Raw genomic sequence first — 24,189 nt, 5'->3', positions numbered from 1 at the left:
CTATATTGCTGATACAAAGGCAGTTTGTTTGTATACACAAAAACAATAATTTGGCTCAGAGTGAGGTCAAATTGACCATATATTCTGATGATGATTATTATTATTGCAAATTTCCCCACCTTCATTCAGACAAGCAAGATAGAAGGCAGCTTGAACTGTTATGCCCAAACTACTAAAAAAATCTTGGAAAAGGGCCAAGAGTGTAGCTTTCAGTTCCTGAGTCTGGGCTCTGACCCTGGTATGCTCTCCCTGCCCCCCCCCTTTTGTGTATGGGTGTGTCTGTTTGTCTCTCAGTCTTTGTCTCTGTCACACACACACACACACACACACACACACACACTTTATGCAGGTGCTCATGGAGGTCAGAAGAGGGTGTTAAATCCCCTGTAGCTGGAGTTACAGATGTTTGAGAACCTCCTAACTTGAGTGGTAGGTACTGAACTTGGGTTCTCAGAAAAAGCGGCGAATGTTCCTGACACCCTTTCACCCATCCCTTCTCTCCAGCTTCAAATGTTTTCCTTTTGGACATAGGATCATGAATCTCAGGCTGGCATCAAAACCAATGTGTAAGAGCCAAGAAATATTGACTCTTCTGATCCTCACCTTCATCTCCCAAGTGCTGGGATCACGACTCAATTTTATGCAGTGCTGGGATTTTGAATCCAGAACTTTATGTTAAGGAAGTACTGTTTTAATTTAGCTACTCATATTTATGAAGTCTTTTGCACAGTGCTAAAGTGCAAGGTACTGAGTGAAAGATCAGTAACTTTCTAAAATGGGGTTTGCAGAGGCAAGATTTTCTGTGTTTCGGTCAAACTTTGTATCAGGCCTGCTCTGAGAATCCGACAAATTCACTTTAGAGAAAAAAAGATGGGCGGCCAGAAGGGCCCACTAGGTATCATAGAGGATCTTCTCAGAAAGTACTGGAATCTATGCCTAGAGAGGTGCCTTAGCGGTGCATTGTGGGCCGGTTGTGGGCACGGCCAGCCGCCCAAGACTGTCCACGTAGCCTTTGCGCATGCACAGTTTCGGGACCCCGGCCCTTCCAGACGTTCGTGGTGGAGTGAGAGGTTCCCAGGGGAGGAATGTGCAAAGTCCCTGCTTTGGCTTCAACCCCCTCTTCTACTTCGCAGGACAGTGGGGGTCTCCTCCGTCCTGCGCGTAGTTCTGGAAGCCGGGCCCTCGCTCCTCCCTGGGGTGGGGCTGCTGCTTCTCCGCCAGACTTAAGCCGGGGCCTGTTGGCTCAGTACTGGAGTGCAGAGCTGAATTCTGGCCACTTTGTCTTCTCCACAGCCTGTGCTCACTGCCAAGGTGAGTTCTTCCTGTTGCTGGCCTATCTTTTTCTCCCGAGGAAAAAGAGGGGGTCCTTCAGTATACCACGAGTCAGGCCCGGGATTGAGCGAATGGCGCCGGCACGTCGGGGGTGGGGGTGGGGGCGATGAAGAGATTTAGTTTCCGATTTGAGCACTTCTTCCTATTCTGTTTTCAGATAACGTGTTTTTGGACCTCTGTTTCCTCAGAGTTGGAATGAACAGGGAAATATCATCAGTGCTTTAGGAGAACTGGGATAAACCTTTGAATCTATCTGGCACATGTCTAGGGCTTTTGCCATCTCTTTGTTTTCTCATCTGTACGAATTTTCTAGGCTCTCTGCCTTCCCTAATGGAGGTTCAGGGATATTTCTAAGAAGTGGCGGAAGTGGGGAGAGCTTAGCTTGCTCAATCCTATCGCTATGGCGCCCTTTTAAAGTGAAAATACTTGAACTTTCACATCACCGAACCTACAATTAATGGACTCTTACCGTTGAGACTGTTCATAGGACTGCAGGACCTGCTTACTTTCTGATCAGGCCTGTTACTTTTCCAAGGTTCCACTTCAGCAGCAATACAGGTTTAATTCCAGTATGATCCTTTCCTGTTCGGTGGAATTGGTTACTATTTGTAGGTAGTTTTTGAGACCGAGTCTCTTTAAAAAAATTTTTCCCCAAAAAATTAATGTTTTGTATGCGTGTAAGTATGTGCATCTTGTTGGTGCCTGGTGCCCATCGAGGTCAGAAGAAAGCAGCATATCTCCTGGAACTAGAGTTATATAGATACAGATGGTTGTGAGCCTGTGTGGGTTCTGTGAATCAACCCCAGGAACTCTGCAAGAGAAATGAGAGCATAACAGCAGAGCCATCTCTCTTAACCACAGACATCTCTTGTAGCTTAGTCTTACCTTGGACTTGTGTTACGTAGCCAGGATTGCCTGAATCCTCTGATCTTTCTGCCTTCGCCTTCTGAGTGCTGGAATTGTAGGAGTTTGTCACTATCCTGGGTTTTATGACTTGCTGGGAGTCAAACTCCTGGACAAACCACCTGAACTACACCCCCAGCCCAGAACTTTTTTTTTTTCTTCTGAATACTTGCTCAAAGTTAGTAAAATACTAACAGGTGTAGGTCCGTGGTAGAATTGGCATGTATACGGCCTTGGGAATCATTCACCAACACACACAGATACAGAGACACATGACTTTTCCTTGGTTTTCCAAAATGAATTGAAGATGATGGAGTCAGAGATTTCCTCAGATGCTTCTCCAGCAAGCTAAGCTGTCCAGCTATCATGACATGGTATCTCATGCCAGTAAAACCAGTATTTGGAAGGGAGAGGCAGGGGGATCATGAATTCAATGCCATTCTTGGCTACAGAAAGTTCAAGGCCATCCTGGGCTACATGAGACCATATCTGGGGAAAAAACCCAAACCAAATCAAAAAGGAAAGCCCCAGTATTGAAGGTCTCTCCTCTATTAACTTCTATGTGTGCATGGTAAAAGGTTCAGATGAATGAGCCTGGTTTGTGGGGGAAATCTTTGTATGGACAAAAAGATGCAGTGAGATACACAGTCTGTATCAGTGTACACACACACACACAGTCTTGTGCAAAAGTGATTAGAAGTTTCAGGGAGGATCCAGAATTTCAATGGTAAGTAACAGTTAGCTAGGCAAGTTTGAAGTTTGGGGAAAGTGTGCAGAGTCCTTGAGTCAAGTGGTGCTTGCTTCTCAGTCTGAAATGATGAGATGGCAACTTGAGAGATGTGGGACCTGGGACTTTAACCTGGGGAGAATTGCAGTTTGAGCCAAGGAGTCACATGATTGGAGCTGGTGGATAGATTTTGATTAAGTCCAAATTAAAATTATTGCCTGGTTTAGTCAAGGGATGGTAGTGGTCACAACTAGGGCATGAACAATGGAGGCTTATGTAAATTACTAGAAAAGATTTATGTACCAGCAGGAAGTAAAGGTATGTTTGTATGTGTCTACACTCCCCACCCCCCATAGGGTTTCTTTGTATAGCATTGACAGTCCTGGAACTTGTTCTGTAGATCAGGCTGGCCTTGAAATCACAGAGGTCTGACTGCCTCTATCTTCCAAGTGCTGGGATTAAAGGCAGGCACCATGACCCAGCCTGTATAATTTATATTTATTTTCTGTGTTTTTGAGACAGGTAGTCTGTAGTGTAGTCTTTCCATGAACCCGTGGGGACCATTTTGCCTTACTTAGCCTCAGATGTGCACCTTCATACTTAACTCATATTTTTAGGGATTTGAAGGTTTGGGGCTCTTTTGTTTGTTACTGTTATTTATTTTGTTTGTTTTGGCTTCCTTCTCAGGCCTTGAACTCAGATCTACCTGCTTTTGCCTCCCAAATGCTCGGATTAAGGACGCATGCCAGCACGTTTGCTATTAACAGGATTTTTTAAAAAAATGATTTATTTTAATACCAAGGCAAGCTTAGTCTTATTAAAGGAACAAAGCTGTCTTCCTACATACTTGGTTTTAGTTAATTTAACAATAAATGTGTAGAAGCTTTTTCTTTCTCTATGCAATAAATATTGAAACTCATTTTTCATCCAGAAAAAAAATTATTTATTTTATGTATATGAGTACACTTCAGACGCACCAGAAGAGGGCATCAGATCCCATTACAGGTGGTTGTGAGCCACCATGTGGATGTTGGGAATGGAACTCAGGATTTCTGGAAGAGCAGTCTTTTAACTCTCTGGAAGAGTCTCTTTTAACTATCTCTCCAGCCATCTCTCCAGCCCTATTAATAGGATTTTTAATGCAGAAAACAGAAGAGATCTGGGCCAATACTACATATTTCGGATGATTTCTAAGCAGGGTTCTTAGAAGTGCTGGAGAAGATAAAAGACCCTTAAGATGAGTTTTTAAAGAATATTTATTTTGTTATTACTGTATGAATGGGTGTGGAAGTTACAGGATAACTTCAGTCTTTTTTTCCTTTTTTAATGGGGTATGGGTTCAAGACAGGATTTCTCCGTGTAGGCCTGGCTGTCTTAGAACTCCCCATGTAGATGAGGCTAGTAGTCTCAAACTCAAGGTCTGCCTGCCCCTGCCTCCCAAGTGCTTGAATTAAAGTTGTTTAAAGTTGTGTGCCACCACTGCCTGGCTATATCTGATTTGTTTTAATATTTGCCATCCAGGGCTTTGGCTCTCTGAATTAGAGTATATAGAAAGCAGAGAACGAGTCAGGTTTTGTGCAAACTCATGAAATAGTGGAGCTGAGATTCAAACCAAGTCGTGCAATTCTAGATCCTAGATGATTCTGCGCTCTGCTGATGGATGATGAGGTAGTTTTAGTGTCTCAGATACTGGTAGATTGTGCCAGCAGAAAGGCCCAGAAGCTTATGAAACTGGTGTAGGAAAAGTCAGTTTTATTTTAGATGGTTACTGAAAACACAAACTTGACCAAAGGAAAGAAATGAGGATGGGGAAGAAGGTCAAAAGGCACCAGCATTAATGGGAGGTAGAGGGTAGGCCCTCAAACTCAGGAAACCCTTCTTTCTGTAAGTACTATGTACTTTGTGTCTTGTTAGCAACTTTGCTAGCTATACTGGAAAGCTGTTGCTTAAAGCAGACTACTAGAAAATCACATGCTAGCAGTAGTTTTCTTACTGTCCTGTTGGAAGTCTTTTCTGCTGTGGCCCTGCCCTTCCCTTCCTTTCTCAGAAGTTCTATATAGATCTTTCTTTGTTCTTCTTGCCTTTTGTCCTACTCCTGGTTTTCAGTTTCACCTGCAAAGAGAATGAAGAAGCAAGATTAAGGTTCCTTCCAAGTTCCCTGTAAACTAGGCTTTTGTGCAGTCTCCACCCCTGTAATCTTGTTGCTGGGAGAGGTAAACAGGTATTGTTTGAGATCAAGCCTAGGAGCCTAGCTGTAGAACTGCTTGCTTGATCCCTAGGAAGTGTGTGCTTACAAAAACCAGGCTCTCAGAGGTTTAACAGGTTTTTTTGTAATTTCAACAGAAAGAACTGCTTGTATATTCGAGCTTTGCTACACGATAGAATTCTTTGTGTCAGAAATACTAGGAAAGACAGTTTTGGTGTGTTCATTTACTCATGGCTTACATTATTACCTGCTCTCCCATTTATTTTTTAAAACTCAGAAACAAAGTTTATATTTATATAAAGGTGTTATTGGCAGTTAGATCAGTCCCAGGAGAACAATTATGGTACTGATAAGATTGAGGGAAAGGTTATTTCTATTTGATTGACTCTTGGAGCGAATATTCTCTCTTCCTTCTCTTTTTCATAACTGTTCACTCTCCTCTCACTTTCTTGGTGTGGAACATAGGGTTCCAAACATTCTAGTCAGCATCCTACCACTGAGCTATTGTTAGTGCCAAAGATGGGAGGTGAGAAAGACCACTGACCCAAATCACCATGGCCAAATTAATGAAAGCAAACGTTTATTCATGTACACAGGCTGCCTCCCCTTAAGGTGGGGTTCAAAGGTCAGTATTGGATGTGGGGAAGATGGGGGTCTCCAACTGGGGGATTTTATAGGGAAATAGGCAGAGTTAAGACCATAGAACATAACAAGGTAAGATAGTCTTTGGGTTTTTTTTTTGTTTGTTTGTTTTTGGTTTTAAAGATTTATTTCATGTATGTGGTTGCAGCTGCCTTCAGACACACCAGAAGAGGGCATCAGATCCCATTACAGATGGTTGTGAGCCACCATGTGGTTGCTGGGATTTGAACTCTGGACCTCTGGAAGAGCAGTCAGTGCTCTTAACCGCTGAGCCATCTCTTCAGCCCAATAAGATAGTCTTAACAGCCTCCTGAAACAAAGCAACACTTGCACTGTGGTCATAACAACTTTTTGAAACAAAGGCCTGGTTGCCATTTGCTGGGACAGGCTGTACAGAACCATTCTTTAGTTAAAGTTACAGGTGTGGCAGAGCCTAATCCTTGAGAAACAGGTTTAATCATAAATAGGAATGAACCTAGTTTGTCTTTACTATAAGCTGGCTGTCAAGCCCAAGATGGAGGCAGGCTGGTTTATCATATCCCATACCTCTTTTTACTTTCTTATTTTGAGATCAGGTTCCACTGTATTGCCTACCATGGGCCTTGATTCATTATGTTGCACAGGAAGGCCTTGAGCTTGCAGTCTTCCTGCCTCATATTCCCAAGCAGCTGAGATTACAGGCTTCTAACCACCAGGCCTAGCACTTGTTTTGAAACAGTCTCTCCGTGTTGTCTTCACTGTCCTGAAACTTGCTACGTAGGTGAGACTGGCCTAAACTTGCTATGTAGGTAGAGATATTCTCCTCCCTTTGCCTCCTGAGTATTAGAACTAACTGCACCTATTCATTTTTCTTTGTAAGCAAGGTCTCTTGTGGAGGACGACCTAACTCCTTGTCCTCCTGCCCTTACCTCCCACATGCTTGGATTACAGGCTTGCTCTACTGTGCTCAGCCTCACTCCTTTTGTTGTTTGTTTTTTCAAGACAGGGTTTCTCAGTGTAGCCATGGCTGTCCTGGAACTTGCTCTGTAGATCAGGCTAGCCTTGAACTCAGAGATCCACCTGTCTCGGCCTCCCAAGTGCTGGGATTAAAGGTATATGTCACCTACAAGAAACACCTCCTAGGTGGTTTAGTCTTGTTGTCCATGTGTAGCCTTTGTGCAGGATTTGGCCCAAGTTCTTGTCACATCATGCTGATTTCTGTTTAAATGTGTTTCTCAACTCCTGGATCATTCATCATTGGTTGACTGAGAATTCAGTTGCTAACCAATCTCTTTCTCTCTTTTTCTTTCAGTAGGGTCTTACAATGTAGCTCTGAGTATCCTTCCTATAGCTCACTATGTAGACCAGGCTGGCCTCAAACTCACAGAAATTCACCTGCTTCTGCTTCCCAAGTGCTGGGAAGGCATGTGCAACAATGCCAAGCAAGGGGTTCATGCTTCATAGATCTGTTTACCTGTCTCTTTGGAAGCTTTTCCTTGTATCCTTAAGTCTTCCACTTTGCTGCCTATGTCTTCTCATCTGAGAAGTGGTAAGTGCTATACTTCACTTGAAGGAGCCCATTCAAGCCTCTAAACTGAGCCAGTCAGACGTGTGTGAGAGGGGTTCAGGGAGTCTCTGTGTTAACAGGCTTCAGTTTCTGATGTTGACATATTCCTGCTGGAGACATTAATTCTGTCTTCAGAAAAGTCATCCTTTTCTGGGCCTGTTGTTATGAAATCTTTGTCTCATAATGACCCTTGTCTTTTTTTTTTTTTCCTTTTTTTTTTCAAGACAGGTTTTCTCTTTTTGGTCTTGGCTGTCCTAGAGCTCAGAGATCCTCCTGCCTCCTGAGTGTTGGGAAAGTTTCTGATTTCTTGAGACAAGCTGGCTTACTTAGTACTTTTGATCCTTCTACTTCAGCTTCCTAAGTGCTGGCATTGTAGGCTATCTGTGCTGGGTTTGTAGTCTGTGTGTTGCTAGGGATGACATGCTAGACAAGTACTGTACCAGAGCTACTCTCAACTTTAGATACTGGAGTGTTTTAATGCTGACCTTTAGCCTTGTGCAAGGCTAGTCTAGTTAGTGTTTGTTCAGGAGGTTTGGATTTGCTTGATTTTCAGGTACCTTGTCTGTTGACAGGCACTTAAATGAGGTGTTTGTTCCTGTTCTGCGTCTGCTACCAGTCCTGTCTCCCCCTTTTTTCTGAAGCATGCTTTATAGCAGTGGATGGCTAAGGCTCAAGGCAACACTAACCTCCTCACCATTTGTTTCCTGTCTGTGTCTTAGGGGACAATGACGGCCTCCAGTGTCCTCCTGCACACTGGACAGAAGATGCCTCTGATTGGTCTGGGGACATGGAAGAGTGAGCCTGGTCAGGTAAGGGATTGGGAAGAAGAGGGAGACTTCTTGAGTCTCTGTCAAGGAAAAGGAAGGATTTTCAAGATGGACCCTGTATTTTTCCCAGCAATAACCTGCATTATTGTTTCTGGTAAGGATAAAGACAGTGAGAAATTGAGGGAAGAAGGGACAGCTGTGAGCCCTTAGTTTCCCCAGCCAGCTCAGGAGGGACGCAAGGCCCTTTCGAGCATCTCTGCAGAGTGTTGTGGTGGTGTTGGAGCCTTTTTGTTTCCAGGCCTGGGCTGAATCCCAGTATATTACTTAACTCCTTATGCTGTGATCACATCTCCTGCACACCAGGATTATTGAGACTTGGGCCTTTCCCAAGTGCATAATTTGAAGTTAGGAGCAAGTCTGAAACTTGAGAAGTTACTGGGATAACTGTATAGACAAGAATTAGGGGAAAGGTTTTAACTGAACTTTAAAATTAAAGTAATTGCTTGAAGGTTTTATCTGTGTAAGTAATACATACTGACCACAGTTATTTTTAAAGATTTATTTATTTATTATATATAAGTACACTGTATCTGTCTTCAGACACACCAGAAGAGGGCATCAGATCTCATTATAGATGGTTGCAAGCCAACATGTGGTTGCTGGAAATTGAACTCAGAACCTCTGGAAGAGCAGTCAGTGCTCTTAACCACTGAGCCATCTCTTCAGCCCCTGTGTGTTAGGTAATATATACCCTGGGCTACCTAATGAGTTCCAAGCCAATTTGGGCTACCAAATAATGAACCTGTCTCAAAAAGCCCCCAAAATGAAAATAAAGTAAGTAAAAAAGTTTTATCCTGAGTATGGTGTTACAAGCCACTAAATCTCTGCTCTTCCATTTTTTCCTTAGAAATCTGAATTAGAGTTAATATAGGTTTAGGGATTAAGCCTGGGAAGTTAGGCCACTGAGTTAAGCTACTATCTCTACTGTGGTTGGATGATACTGCCTTGGGTTTTTTTTTTTTTTTTTTTTTTTTGCATTCCTTACCATGTCCTAGGACTCTGGAGTATACTCAGGATCTCTATGTTCTAGGCAGGTGCTCTACACAGCCTAAGGATAAAGATTAAGAGAGTTCTGTAGCAAGCCTCCAGCGTGCTTGGGTCTGCAGTGACCCTGTGCATTCCTACAGTGCTTGCCAGAACAGTTTGAAGTGGTTTGAGGCCTTGCCCTGTTCTCTCCAGAGCAAGGTTATAGAAATTTCCGACAATATGGCAAAAAGGAAAAAAAAAAAAGGAAGAGAGTTCTCTGTACCAGGGTCAAGGAGAAAGCAGGAGCCCAGAGAAGGGATAAGAAATTGTGTTTAGTAAGAACTGAACTCAGAGGTTGGTTGGTTGGTTTGTATGTTGAAAAAAGATCTCACGTCACAGGTCTGTGTTTTCAGTGTAGCTGAGAATGACCTTAAATTTATGATCCTCCTACCTCTACTGGAGGAGTGGGATTATAGAAATACATTACCATGCCCAGTTTATTTGGGAAATTTAACCTAGGACTTTAGGACTTTGCACTAACTAAGCTATCTTCTCAGCATTTTGTGGTTCTTGTATTTTGAGACAGGGCCTTGTTGAATAGCCTTGACTCACCTGGTACTCACTTCACTGTATAGCTCAAGTTACAGTTGAATTTTTGGCAGTCCTCTTACCTTGGACACCTAAGTGCTTGGTGTGTTTTTTGCAGCTTAACTGACCTATTCTTCTACTTGGTCTCTGCTTTCTTTCCATAAAGGAACTCTAGTTCAATTTTCAGTTTTGATCTTTTTTAGAAGACTTATTTTTTGGGGGTTGGGGAGCAGTGTAGGGGAGCTGTGGAGAAGCCTTAGCAGTTAAGAGAAGTTGTTAATCTGTGTAGTACCTGCTTTGATTTTCAGCATCCATATAGTGGCTCATAGCCATCCATAACTCCAATTCCAGGAATTCTGAAGCCCTCTACTGACTTGTGCAGATACCAAGTGTGCATGTGTCTACATATATGTGTGCAGGAAAAATGCTCATACATATAAAACACAATAATAATGAATCTTATTTATTTACTTTTTTTAAAGAAATCCTTTTAAATTCCTAACCTCCACCTCTTTTACTAGCCTGGGATCTCAGAGCTTACTGTGTTATATGTGGCTCTCTGAAGCACCTCTCTGCACAGCCTAGGAATTTCCTTCCTTCCTCCCTTCCTTTTTGTTGTTTCCTTCTCTCATTTAAAAAAAAAAAAAAAAAGATTTATTTTTTTAATGTATTGAGTGCTCTATCTGCACGTACACCTGCATGCCAGTAGAGGGCATTAGATCACATTATAGATGGTTTTCTTTTTAACATGCTCTCTATAGCCCAGGCAGATCTGGAAATCAGTATATAGTGCAGGATTGACTTCAGACTTGCTGTAAATCCTCCTAAATGCTGTGATTATAGGATGACCTTGAACTAGTTTTCTATGTTTTTTTCTTTTTATTTTATTTTGTGTTATGTTCATGCGTGTTTTGCCTGTGTGTGTGTGTGTGTGTGTGTGTGTGTGTGTGTGTGTGTAATGTACCATGTGCATGCTTGGCATCCAGAGAGATCAGAAGACTATATCTGATCCCCTGAAATGAGAGTTACAGAAGGTCATGTGCCACCTTGTAGATGCTGGAAACTGCACCTAGAACCTCTGAAAATCAGCCAGTACTTTTTTTTTTTTTTTTTTAGCATTATTTATTTAATGTTTAGTCACACCAGGAGGGCATTGGATCCCATTACAGATAGTTGTGAGTCACCATGTGGTTGCTGTAATTTGAACTCAGGATCTTTGGAAGAGCAGTCACTGCTCTTAATTGTTAAGCCATTTCTCCAGACTAGAGCCTGGATTTCTGATCCTCTTGCCTTTTATCTCCTGAATACTGATTTATAGGCTTAAAGCCCGGGATCTGTTTATTCTAGAGATCAAATTTAGGGCTTCATACAGTGCTAGGCAAGCTTTCTACTAACTGAGCTATATCCTTAGTCTAGAATCGTTTTTCATCTTCTCACTTTGATCTGCTTAAGTGGCCTTCATATAATCTTTGTCCCTTACCAGCTCAGACCAGTGGAACTGAAATCTTTTCTCTCTCTCTCTCTCTTTTTTTTTTTTGTTTCAATGCAGGTGAAAGCAGCCATTAAACATGCCCTTAGTGTAGGTTACCGCCACATTGATTGTGCTTCTGTATATGGCAATGAAACTGAGATTGGGGAGGCCCTGAAGGAGAATGTGGGACCAGGCAAGGTAAGAATTAGGGCTACAGAGACAATGTGATATGAGTATTTAGCACTGAAGCTGGGACTTGGTCTAGACAAGAGAAACTGGCATGGGCTCCCAGCAAGTCCAATCTTGACCTTGTTACCTGCAGAGAGTTAGTTAGAGTAACGTGATGGCTTTAAAAAGAAAACCTGGCTGGGTAGTGATGGCACACAGGAGTCAGAGCTAAGCAGATATTTGAGTTTGATGCTAACCAGGTCAACACAGCAAGTTCCAGGACAGCCAGAGCTGCACAGAGAAACCCTGTCTGGACAAAAACTAACCCAAAGGGGCTGGAGAGAGAATATGGCTCTGATTGAGTACTGGCTGCTCTTCCAGAGGACTGGGGTTCAGTTCTCAGCACACAAATAGCTGCTCATAGCTGCCTATTTATTGCTCCAGTTCTAGGGCATCTGACACCCTCATACAGACCTGACTCTCATGCAGGCACAACACTAGTGCACATGAAATAAAAATTCAAAGAAAAATAAAGAAAAGAACAAAACCCCTTTAAGTTATGATTTTACATTTGGCACATTCTGGGGCATACTGTGTTTCTCTCAGAGGTGTCGCAGGTAGGCCTGGGTGCTCAGGACTCTTCTCACAGTGGGCTCTGCCTCTGTCACAGGCAGTACCTCGAGAGGAGCTGTTTGTGACATCCAAGCTGTGGAATACTAAACACCACCCTGAGGATGTAGAACCTGCTCTCCGGAAGACGCTAGCTGATCTGCAACTGGAGTATTTGGACCTCTATTTGATGCACTGGCCTTATGCCTTTGAGTAAGTCTTGCCCCTGCAGTGTTGTCTGGAAGTTGAGGGTTGGGTGTGGTAGTGTTGGTAATTGATTGTATTGACAGCTGCAGAGCAGGGTGAGAGCACTCATCGGAGGTGCGCACTTATATGGGATCCTTGCCTTTTCTGCGGCCAGGTGTTTAGGTGTATGATGAGTACACCCAGTATGTTCTCTAGTGCTCCAGACATGCTCTCTTCTTTTGAAGTAGGTCCCCTAAGATTTTGTCCATTTTTTCTCAGCAGAGGAGGGTGTGAGTAGTCTTATGGAAGCACTGTGCCCTTGTCAGATGGGCAGAGATTCCCCTGAAGAAAGTGATATTAAGGAAGTTGTACTAGAGGAGAGGAGATAGAATGTGAACTGTGAATCAGGCATGATGGGACATGTCTTTAATCCTAGCACCTGGGAGACAGGCAGATAGATTTCTGAGTTCAAGGCTAGCAGACCTAGTTTCAGAATCTCCAGAGCTATCTAGCAAAACTGTTTTGAAAAACAAAACAAATGAAAAAACAAAACAAAACACAACCCAAACATAAAAAGCATGGGGTTGGAGAGATGGCTCAGTGCTAAAGAGCACTGGCTGCTCTTCCAGAGGTCCTCAAATTCCAGCAACTACATGGTGGCTCGAAACCATCTTTAATGAGATCTGATGCCCTCTTCTGGTGTGTCTGAAGATAGCTACAGTGTTCTTATATATAATAAATCTTTAAAAAAAAAAGCATGTGCTATGAAAAAGTGAAGAGATGGGCATTCTGTGTAGATGATATGCTGGAGTTATAGCTAGAAGGATAAGAAAGCGTTTCTGTTCCTAATTGTTGTCACCTTATTCCTTGGTCTTATGGTGTGGCACATAAAGTAGCTGGATGGGCAGGCAAGGCACAAGCCTGACCTTTTTGTTGACACTTGGTCGATGGGGTCTGTTTTCTCAGGCGGGGAGACAATCCCTTTCCCAAGAACGCCGATGGAACTGTCAGATATGACTCGACTCACTATAAGGAGACCTGGAAGGCTCTGGAGGCACTGGTGGCAAAGGGGTTGGTGAAAGCCCTGGGCTTGTCCAACTTCAGCAGTCGGCAGATTGATGATGTCCTCAGTGTGGCTTCTGTGCGCCCAGCTGTCTTGCAGGTGAGCACTACAAACAGATCAGTGGAAGATGTGTTGTATGTAATCAGGTGGGGAATCTCCTTAATGAAGGTGGCAAGTTGTCAGAAGTGCTGTTGAAAGTGTTCTCTGTATAAAGTTGGATTTGAAGTTCTGGAAGAGCATGAACTCACTGGTGGGCTTAAAGGCAGTAGAGGTTAACAGTGGAGGGCTGTTTCACTCTGTGTAGAAGAGTAATCTGGGTGTGGCCATCCCATGCTGAAGGACTGTTACTTGTTTTAGGTGGAATGCCATCCATACCTGGCTCAAAATGAGCTCATTGCCCACTGTCAAGCACGAGGCTTGGAAGTGACTGCTTATAGCCCCTTGGGCTCATCTGACCGTGCATGGCGCCATCCTGATGAGCCAGTTCTACTTGAGGAACCAGTAGTCTTGGCACTAGCTGAAAAACACGGCCGATCTCCAGCTCAGATCTTGCTCAGGTATGGGACATTTTTGAGGAAAACATCTAGTTGGGAGGCAAGAACTGAGGGAATTGTTTATTTGAGAAAGGCCTGGGAGCTGGAGAGATGCCTCAGTGGTTATGAGCACTGACTGCTCTTCCAGAGGTCCTGAGTTCAAATCTCAGCAACCACACAGTGGCTCACAACCATCTGTAATGAGATCTGATCTCCTCTTCTGGTGTTTCTGAAAACAGCTACAATGTACTTATATATAATAAATAAATAAATAAATATTAAAAAAACAAAAATGAAAAGAAAAGCCTGGAATTTTATGTAGTTTAGAGTGGCCAGGAACTTAACTGGTTTCTGCCTCCAGAGTGCTAAGATTAAAAGATTGAGCCACCACACCCAGCCCAAAGAATCAATCAATCAGTCTCTCTCTTTCTCTCTTACTATATTTTCATTATTTTATTTACTCACTTTACTTTCTCTCTCTTTTCCCCCAGAGTAAGGCTGCGGGTTTTGCTGTGTAGTCTAGAGTGAGGCTACCATGGGTCATGTTGCCTATTCCTGCAAGGCTCAGGTGGTCTAGGAACTAAGGAGAGCTGCATTAAGGTCAAGATACTGTGTCTGAATACTAACTCCTTTTCCTTGTCTTCATTCCTCACCTAGATGGCAGGTTCAGCGGAAAGTAATCTGCATCCCCAAAAGCATCACTCCTTCCCGCATCCTTCAGAACATTCAGGTACTTGGCCATTAGCTTCTGTCTTTTTTAGTCAGTCCAGGTATGTTCTGGGCCTGATTCTGCCTGAGAAGCCAGTATTTGGGGATTCCATCGAGCACTCACAATGCTGATTTTACCCCCCTCCCTCCAGGTATTTGATTTCACTTTTAGTCCAGAGGAGATGAAGCAATTAGATGGTCTGAACAAAAATTGGCGGTATATTGTGCCCATGATTACGGTAAGAAAGTGTAGCCATTCAGAATCAGGGAACAGGTGACATGCTCAGGCATACTAGAGCCCCTTCGATAGGAGGTCTGCAGTGTGGTGGTCCAGGTCTGCTTCAGGCTTGGTGATTAGAGAAGAGACAGAATGTGGTGAATTTGCTTCCTACTCCCTGTCTTTCATTATTTTTTTTCCTTTTTTTTAAATAAAAGATGGGGTCTTGCTATATTGCCATGGCTGGCCTGAAACTCAGATCTGCCAGCTTGTGCCTCCTGAGTGCTGAGGTTTAAAAGTGTGTGCCCTTATGCCTGGCTCCTGTTTTGTTTTTTGAGATGGGGACTTAACACTGTAGTTGATATTTTTGTGGAACTCACAATGTAGCTCAGGCTAGGTTTGAACTCTTGGCATTCTTCATCTCTAGTTAAATAATAAGAGTAGGGCTCAAAAAGCATTCTTAAACTTGTTGAGGCACATTCTAGCTGAGACTCTGAAGTCTTAGGGTATGAAGTTAACTATGTAGTAGGCTGTGAATTTGATGCTGGAATCACTGTTGATATAACATTAATTGAAGCTTGGGTGCTGTTGATGTCATCTGGCACAGTACTAGAGATAAGTGGAATTCTTTAGAAGAATTGGAGGTGGGTTTGGAATGCCAGTGCTTGCTGTTTGGTTAATATATTTTATTTATTTTTCTTTTCAGGTGGATGGGAAGAGAGTCCCCAGAGATGCTGGACACCCTCTGTATCCCTTTAATGACCCATACTGAGGCCCATAGTTTCTCAGCTTCCCTTTCAGTTCTCCTGCTAAGCATTGCCTGCTACTCCTGAGAAATAAGGAATTAATAAAGCCATTGAAGTGTATACACTGTATGCTTGACTTGTCTGGGTAGGCATGAGGTAGAAGTTGTCCTCAGGGACTGCTGGTGTGACTTGCCATCACCTTTCTTTCAGAAATTTTACAACTTCTAAAAGCAAAACTGGATCTTTAATTTTTACCATTCCCTTGCCCTAGTCAGTGCCTAAGTTTAAGAATAGGAAGAACATGCCCCACCCCAATTTATGATAGTTTAAGGATTTCAGCTTGCAAAATTATGAAAGACCCGTGTGTGGTGTTTTTTTTTTTTTTTTTCTTTTGGGTACTACAGTGAGTGTGCACAGGCCATCTGAGGGAGGCAGGTATCAGGTCCAAAGTCTTGTCACCTAAATCCTTCACCTAAGATGATTAAGACTACTAGAGGTCATTGATAGATTTTAGAAAGGATTTTGGTGACTCAAATTGGCTTTAAACTCTATCCATATGTTGCCTCCACTTAAAGCATTTGTCTTTGTGTACTAATTGTTATGAGTGCATGTGGATTAAGCTCAGTGCTAGTGCCTGAGGATATAGTATAACTAAGATATGCAGGTCCCTGTAATCTACTTGAGAAGACAGTCTTTAAGTAATTGTCTAATTAGTTTAATTATAGTTGGGAGAAGTACATCATGAGATGCTTACTTAATTTAATTAGTTGAGATCTTAAGGATGAGTAGAGATTAATAGTTAAAGGAGGTAAGAGGGAATGAATAGGATTCCAAATTGGACAGCTTGGTGGGAAGCTTTGCAATTGGAAGGTATTGGAAAAAGCAGAGGTGACAAAGTGAGTACAGCTGTGTGAAGGGAGACAGAGAATGAAGCCAAAATGGTAGGAGCCTGGTAATAAAGGGTTTGACTGGTTAAACTGCTAGATGGGCTGGGAACATAGTCCAGTCTGTGCAGTGATTGCTACCAAGTGTGAATCCTAGAGTTTGGTCATCAGCATCAAATAAAGTTAGTTTGTGGATAAAAACCTGCAATCCCAGCAATAGGAAGGTGGAGGATCATGGTCATTTGTAGTTAAGTAAGTCAAATTCGAGGCCAGCCAGAGATTCCAGAAGACCTGTCCAAAATAATAAAATAACCAGGCTGTCAAGATGGCCAATGAGGGAAAGAAGATACATCAACAGTTAAGAGCATATACTGTTATTGCAGAGGTCTGGAGTTTGATTCCGTGCCCCAGTATCAAGCAGCTCACAATTAGCTGTAGCTTCAGGTCCAGGGGAATATGATACCTCTAGTCTCTGTGGTCACCCATACTTACATGCACATAGAGGATGGCTCAGTGAGTAAAGGTGCCTGCCACAACCTGAGTTAGATCTTTAGGACTATGTGAAGGTGGAAGGAGAAGACAATCCCTACAGAGTTGTCCTCTGACTTAACATGTGCCTTTTTGCACACAAACACATTTAAGCCAGGGGTCACATGCCTTTAACTGAGGCATTCGGAGGCAGAGGCAGGGGATCTCTGAGTTCAAGGCTAACCTGGCCGAGAAACCATGTCCCAAAAAAAAAAAAAAAAAAAAAAAACCAAACCAAACAAAAACCATATTTATACTAGGGTTTGGGTCTTTTGATTTGTTTTTGTTTCTCAAGATGGGTTTTGTGTAGTAATGGCTGGCCATCCTGGATCTCCGTATACCAGGTTGGTCTCAATACTCAGGGATCTACCTACTTCTGCCTGCTAATTGCTGGGATTAAAGGTATGTGTTACCTCTGTATGGCCTAAGAAATCAAACCCAGATATATATAAAAGGAAAGCAACATGAAGAAATATCTCTTAGTTGCTGTGATATTGCTTCAAAGACACACTATAACCAAAGCAACTTATAAAATAAAGCCTTTATTTGGGGGCTTGCTCATATTTTTAGAGGGTGAGTCCAAAATCATCATGGTGGGAACATGGCAGCAGGCAAGCATAAAGCTGGCGCAGTAGTAGAGAGGTCACATCTTATAGCAAATTGGAGGCAGAGAGATAATGAGGCTGGGCTTGGTTTGGACTTTAAAAACTCAAAAGCCCACTTCTAGAGACACATCCTCCAATACCACACCCCCAGGTCCTTTCTAAAAACAGTCCCTCCCCAACTAAAAACTAAACATTAAAACTAAAGTCTTTAGTGGGTATTTTCATTCAAACCACTGTCTGCATTACTCTGCTGTGCTCAAATACATGATGGAAATAAGAATGTGTTGGGGTGACCTTATTTTGGTGCACTGTGTGAAGATTGTCTTTGTATTCAGATGCTGACTTTTCTGCACCAGCAGAGATCTGATTACCAGAGACTCTGGTATTATTTTTATCCAGCATCACCTGACTATTTTGTAAACATCTCCATCATCTTCTGATTGGTTTAATAAAAAAGCTGCCCTATAGCAAGGTAAGAGTAAAGGCAGGATATCCAGCAGGGGTAGAAACTCTGGGACAGAATCAGGTATGGGATTTGCCAGCCAGACACAGGAAGAAATACGGGTCCTGGGCTGAGGAGAGTTATGAGGCTTCATTGCAGAACATGGATTAGAATAAATGGGTTATTGCATGGGCTAGTTGGGAACAAGCCTAAGATAAGGGCTAAGGCTTTCATATTAATAAATCGTCTCTGTCGTTATTCAGGTTGGGGGGGGGGTCCTGACAGTTTAGCAACAAGGAGGGATGTGTTTGGGGGATACAGTCCATTGTAGCAGGGAAAACATGGTGGCAGGCTTGGTGATGAGAAAATGAGACCGTATGCTCACCTCTGAAAGATTAGGAAGTGTTAATCAGATATCAAATGGAACTTGCTATAAACCTCAAGGTCCTCCCCCAGTGACCCACTTCTTCAATGAGGCACTACTTCCTAAAGATCCCAGAACCAACCCAGCACCAACCACTAGGAACCAAGTGTTCAAATAGAAGACTGGAAATTGTCTTAGGTTCTACTGCTGTCATAAAACACTATGACCAGAAGCAACTTTGGAAGCAAAGGGTTTATTTAAGCTTAAAACTCTAGAAGCAGGAAATAACCCAGAGGCCATGGGGGAACAAGGCTTCTCTTCATTGCTTGCTCAGCTTTTCTTATACAGGCCAGGACAATGTACCCAGGACTGGCATCACTCACAGTGGGCTGTACCAATATTGATTACTAATTAACAAAATGTCCTACAAGCTTGCCTATAGGTAAGTCTTTTTTTTTTTTTTTTTTTTAAATTAAGAGCCTCTCTTCCCCAGTGACTCTAGTGTAGGCTTAGATTTTTCTTTCTTTCTTTTTTTAATATTTATTTTATGTATATGGGTACACTGTAGCTGTCTTCAGACACACCAGAAGAGGGCATCAGATCCCATTACAGATGGTTGTGAGCCACCATGTGGTTGCTGGGAATTGAACTCAGGACCTCTGGAAGAACAGCCAGTGTTCTTAACCACTGAGCCATCTCTCCAGCCCTTAGATTTTTCTAAATCTACTTCATTTAGGCTTCTTGAACACTTCAACCTCCCTTCTAACCTACCAACGAGAGTTAGGTGAAAAGGAGGGTTATAGGAAAAGGGGGTTGTGGACCTGTTTAATAGTTCTTTAGGGCAATTCCACTCTTGTTAGGATACCAGCTCTTTAGTTCAAGAGCAAACACCAAACTCAAATTAGAAGCTGCAGCTCAATGCAGCAGAAATCACAAGGCTCCCGAATCTGCATAAGCCAGTGGAAGCAGCAAGAATCAGCTGGGATACCATGAGAAGTTCTTTAGTGCATTTCTCTCTATGAAGTGAAGACCAGTGAAGACCGCCTAAGCATTGCATGGCCATCAAAAACCAATGAAGCTTTGCAAGGCTTAGCAATGTAAGAGGTCCTTCCACTGACTGTGGGGTTCTACTTATTCCCTTTCCAAACATCATGTTCATTCTCAAGCGTGTGCTCCAGCAAAACATTACATGCCTTTTACATGTCTGCTTCAACAAAACATCTTCTCACAAGACAACTTTTAGGAAAATAACACGACACAACCGTGTTTCCAAAGAAACTAGAAATTCGCACTTTAGCTTGTGTCAAAATGACATAGAGCTACTCAGCTCAGGAACATTTTACATCTAAACCATAACATGATTATAGTAAAGTGATCTGAAAAAAATATTGGCCTAGAAAGTGCAACAAATTTCTCTCTCCCTCTCTGTCTCCATCTCCCTCTCCTCCCTCTCTCTTGACAGAGCCTCACTATATATCCTTGGGTAACCTGGATCTCACTATGTAGACCAGCCTGGCCTTGAACTCAGAGTCCCCTGCCTTGCCACCTGAGTGCTGAGATTAAAGGTTCTAGTGGCAAGAAACCAATCTTAAACCAGGCATATTGGATATCCACCCCTTGGGAGCCTGAGGAGGAAGATACTCTGAGTCTAGAACAGTTTGGCCTCATATGTCTCTATCCTCTTTTTACTCCTCCAATTCATTTCTATAACTATACCAGGGTTGCTTTGTTTTTCTTTGGGGTGGGGGTTAAACAAGTATTTTACCACTGAGCTACTCCCCTATTCCTAGGTTTTGGTTCTAAATGATTCTACAGCGTCCTCTTGTATTAAGGAGTTAAAACGAAGTCAGAGCAGAGATGGAGCTCAATGGGAGGGTGGCATGGTGGTCGGAGGACAATTCTTGGCTGTTCCTTGACATTTCATGGTATCAAGGAATTAATTCAGGTCTTTTGGCTTAACTAGCCATTTTATCAGCTTTCTCAATCAACATCCATTTTCTTTCTTTCTATCTGTCTATCTGTCTATCTATCTACCTACCTACCTATCTACTATCTACTTATCTATCTGAGATGAGGTCTCACTACCGGAGCCATTCTGGAACTTGATATGTAGATCATGATGGCCTCAAACTAGATAAACATGTCTCTATCTCCTCAGTACTGGGTTTGAAGGCACCCCACCCCCAATTTTTTATCAGTATACCACTCATAGGATTTAAGACACTTATGGCTCTTGGCCAGGCCACCTAGGGACAAGTTGCAGTTGCTCCCCTCCCTGGGACTTTCCAAAACACCCAACAATGTTGTATGGCTCTTAGCCAGGTTAAGTTGCCTGTTTTTCAAAACACCCAGTTTGGAAAATGTAAACAAGGACAGAATTTACTGGCTGACAGCCACAAGGTCTCATAGAAAAGTCCAAATATGCATCATTATCAGCCTAAACCCTCACATCCAGTGAGTCCAGGGGTCACTGTAACCCACCAATGAGATGCCACCACCTCATGCTGTTGCTGAAATTTGCCCTCAGAGCTGTATAAAAATTGTATACTTTGAAACTTTGGGGCCATCTCTGTGAGCTAATATGTGGGTGCCTATTACATCAGTCTCAGACTCTGTGTCTCTGTGGGAGTAGACACCCAAGTCGTTGGGCCATTGGGGTCCAACAGCACAGCCTAATGACTTCATCTGAAATGGAAACTTAAGGGCTCTTTGGAAAATCAGTAATGTTGGATGGTGTTTTGCTGGGGCAAACACATGAAGTGTGTTCCTAAAGTGGACACAGGTGAAAGTCTAAGGCAGACCTGTGAAGGAACGATTGGCTGAAACAGACACAAGAGAAAGGATGTTCTGCTAAAGCAAGCACATGAAAGGATATTTGATGGATTCTTTGCTAACGACACACATGTATTGGTCCACCTTACATGTCGGTGTAGTTGAGTTCCATTTGTTAGGACTCAAAGAGGGAAAAACTTCTGGTGGTGTGCTGCAGTTTCTTGCTGCTTCTGATTGGCAGAGTGAGGTCAGCTGAGACAGATGCACGTGCTGAGGCAAGACCCCTTGGAGGACACATGATGTGGGGAGGGATATAAATAGAACTCAGTGAACAGTGACAGAGGCTGGGCTAAGCTTGCTTTTAGAGCTAGCTGTGCAGCACTTGTTGGTCTTTTGTCTTTGCTGATCTTTGCTTCACTGAGAGGCACAGCCGAGAACTTCTCCAGGTGTTCTTGATGGTCCCTCCTGTTGCTCGCTATGTGGAGGTTAAGGCCTGGCTGTCTCTGCTAGGTAGAGCCACTGCTGCTGAGTGTTTGTTATCAACTCTACCTAACTGGGATAGTAGTGTATCCATGAAGTGTTTGTGGTTGGATCGAGTGGTTATAGAGAACTTGTGAGCTGAACTGCTGATTTCCATACAACACAGACAGTTGCTTCAAAGAACCTCTCTAAACAGGTCCACTTCTCCTGTATCCTTTCTTCTCTACTACCTCTGGTGGGTGGTGGGCTAAAAGGGAGGTTAAAGCATTTAAGAACCATGATTAAAAATAGGTTTTGAAAAACAAAGTTACACTTCATTTTAATTTTTTTTTCTTTTTGTTTTGGAGGCAAGATCTAACTCTATCTCATTCTGGCTGTGTTAGATCCTGTCTCAAAAACCCCAGGAAAGCCATGTGGTGGCACAACCATGATCCTAGCACTTGGAAGGTGGAGGTAGAAGATCAGGAGTTCAAGATCATCTTTGGCTACATAAAGTTGGAAGCTAGGCTGAGCTATATGAGACTCAAAACAAAAAAACAAAACCTCAAAAAAGGCATGGTGGCACACACCTTTAATTCCAGTATTTAGGAGGCAGAGGCAGGGGATCTCTGACTTTAAGGACAGTCTGATCTATATAGCAAGTTCCAGGTCATCCAGGGCTACATACTGAGACATTAACTCCCCCCCTCCAAAAAACAAAACAAAACAAACAAACAAACCCCCCCCAAAAAAACCCAACAACAGAACAAAACTTATTTTGGGATCTGAGCGTATGGTTAGGTTGCAAAATTACTAAAAAATTCCAGGCATGGTAGTGCATTACTTTTAATTACAGCACTCAAAGGCAGAGGAAGGCGGATCTTTGAATTCAAGGCCAGCCAGAGCTGCAGAGGGAGAACCTGTCTCAAACAAAACAGTTTTAAAGAAAGGGAGCTGGAAAATTGATTCAGTGTTGAACAGATTTTTTTTTTGCTCTCGTGAAGATTTGGGTTTGAGTCCTATCACCCACATATTAGCTCACAACTGTCTGTAACTCCAGTCTGAGGGGCTCTGGCACCTTTCTCCCCTTCATGGGCATCAGACATGGGCATACTTTGTAGGTAAAACATACACATAAAATAAGTCAGTCTGGGGCTGGAGAGATGGCAGTGGTTAGAGCACTGACTGCTCTTTAAAAGGTTCAATTCCCAGCACCCACATGGTGGCTCACAACCATCTGTGATGGGATCTGACGCCCTCTTCTGGTGTGTCTGAAGACAGCTACAGTGTATATACATTTATTTATAAATAAATAAGTCTTTTAAAAAGTCATTTAAATTTTTTTTGTTTGTTTTTTGAGAAAGTATTTCTCTGTGTAGCCCTAGCTGTTCTGGGAACTTGCTCTTTAGACTGGGCTGGCTTTGAACTCAGTGATCCCTCTGCCTCCCAAATGCTAGAATTAAAGGCATACGCCACCACTGCTTGGCCTTATTTTTGTTAAGTTCTTGACTCAAATATCTTACTTAACATTATCAAAGAAACAAATCTCAAAGGAAAAGTAAAAATCTTACAGTTAACTAAAACATGTAACACCAGTTGCTGGAAAGATGGGTCACCGGTTAAGAACACTTGTAACTTCCAGAGGACTGGAGTTTGGTTCTTAGCACTTATATCTGGAGTTCACTAATTATCTGTAATCTCAGCTGCAGGGTAATCAATTTTTCTTAACTTTGTTTCAATCACAAAACTGTATTTGCATAAATAATTAAAATATCAAAGATTTTTTTTTTTTTTTTTTTGAGACAAGATCTCACTAGCCTTGGCTGTCCTAGAATTTCTTATATAGATTAGGCTGCCTCAACAGCCTCTGCCTTTGGAGTCACAGATGTTTGTGAGCACACCTGGACTTTTAAAACAAGTTATTATTATTGTTATTATGATTATTATTTTTTTCAAAACAGGGTTTCTCTGTGTATCCCTAGCTTGTCTTGGAACTAGCTCTGTAAGCCATGTTGGGTTCAAACTCAGGGAGACCAGTCTGCCTCTGCCTCCTGAGTGCTGAGATTAAACGTGTGTGTTAGAGCTGGAGAGATAGCTTATCTATTAAAGAGCACTGGCTATTTTTGGAGAGGACCCATATGGTAGCTCACAAGTTATCTGTAATTCCTGTTCCAAGGGATCAGACACCCTCACACAGACAAACACGCAGGCAAGACACCAATATACATAAAATACACATAAATAAATTATAAAGGTGTGTGCCACCATGCCCCACAAAAAGTTATTTTTTAAAAAGAATCTACTTGTTTCTATTTATTCCGTTTTAGATTTTTTTCATTTTGTGTGAATAAATCTGTCTGTGTACCACGTGCATGCTTGCTGAATAATGAAGTGGTGAGCCTCCATGTGCGGGCTAGGAATTGAATCAAGGTCCTTAGCAAGAATAACAAGTGCTCTTAATCAATGAACTAACTTTCAAGCTACACTTGCTTTTATTTAACGTGTATGAATGTTTACTTACATACATAATTGTGTACCATGTGTGTGCCCAGTGCCTCTGGAGGTCAGAGGAAGGCATTGATTGAACTCCATGGAACTGGAGTTACAAACGGTTGTAAAACAAGCTGTGTGTGGTGGTGCTCACCTGCAATCCAGCACTTGCAATCACGGTCAGGCAGGTCTCTGTGGGTTAGAGGT

At 42.6% G+C, this 24,189-nt stretch overlaps 1 protein-coding gene across 1 annotated transcript; it reads left to right on the top strand.

The window, feature by feature from the left end:
- Nucleotides 1-996: 996 nt before the first annotated feature.
- AKR1A1 (aldo-keto reductase family 1 member A1) lies at nt 997-15,558 on the top strand. The gene is made up of 9 exons (XM_080921541.1): nt 997-1,311; nt 8,076-8,165; nt 11,287-11,406; nt 12,047-12,198; nt 13,138-13,333; nt 13,592-13,791; nt 14,425-14,497; nt 14,628-14,714; nt 15,399-15,558. Exons 2-9 carry the CDS (start codon nt 8,082-8,084, stop codon nt 15,462-15,464), a joined length of 978 nt encoding a protein of 325 aa, XP_080777667.1. The 5' UTR covers nt 997-1,311; nt 8,076-8,081; the 3' UTR covers nt 15,465-15,558.
- The last annotated feature ends 8,631 nt before the right edge of the window (nt 15,559-24,189 follow it).

This window comes from Micromys minutus, assembly GCF_963924665.1.
Source record: "Micromys minutus genome assembly, chromosome: 9".
NCBI lineage: Eukaryota > Metazoa > Chordata > Mammalia > Rodentia > Muridae > Micromys > Micromys minutus.
Note: the sequence above shows the minus strand (reverse complement) of the source record. Positions and strands in the feature narration are given on the sequence as shown.

Excerpts from the sequence above, each read along its gene's own strand:
- AKR1A1 (XM_080921541.1), top strand. The coding sequence starts at position 8,082 with ATGACGGCCTCCAGTGTCCTCCTGCACACTGGACAGAAGATGCCTCTG. Across the intron at positions 8,166-11,286 it reads GGAAGAGTGAGCCTGGTCAG|GTGAAAGCAGCCATTAAACA; the intron begins GTAAGGGATTGG and ends GTTTCAATGCAG. Across the intron at positions 14,498-14,627 it reads GCATCCTTCAGAACATTCAG|GTATTTGATTTCACTTTTAG; the intron begins GTACTTGGCCAT and ends CCCTCCCTCCAG.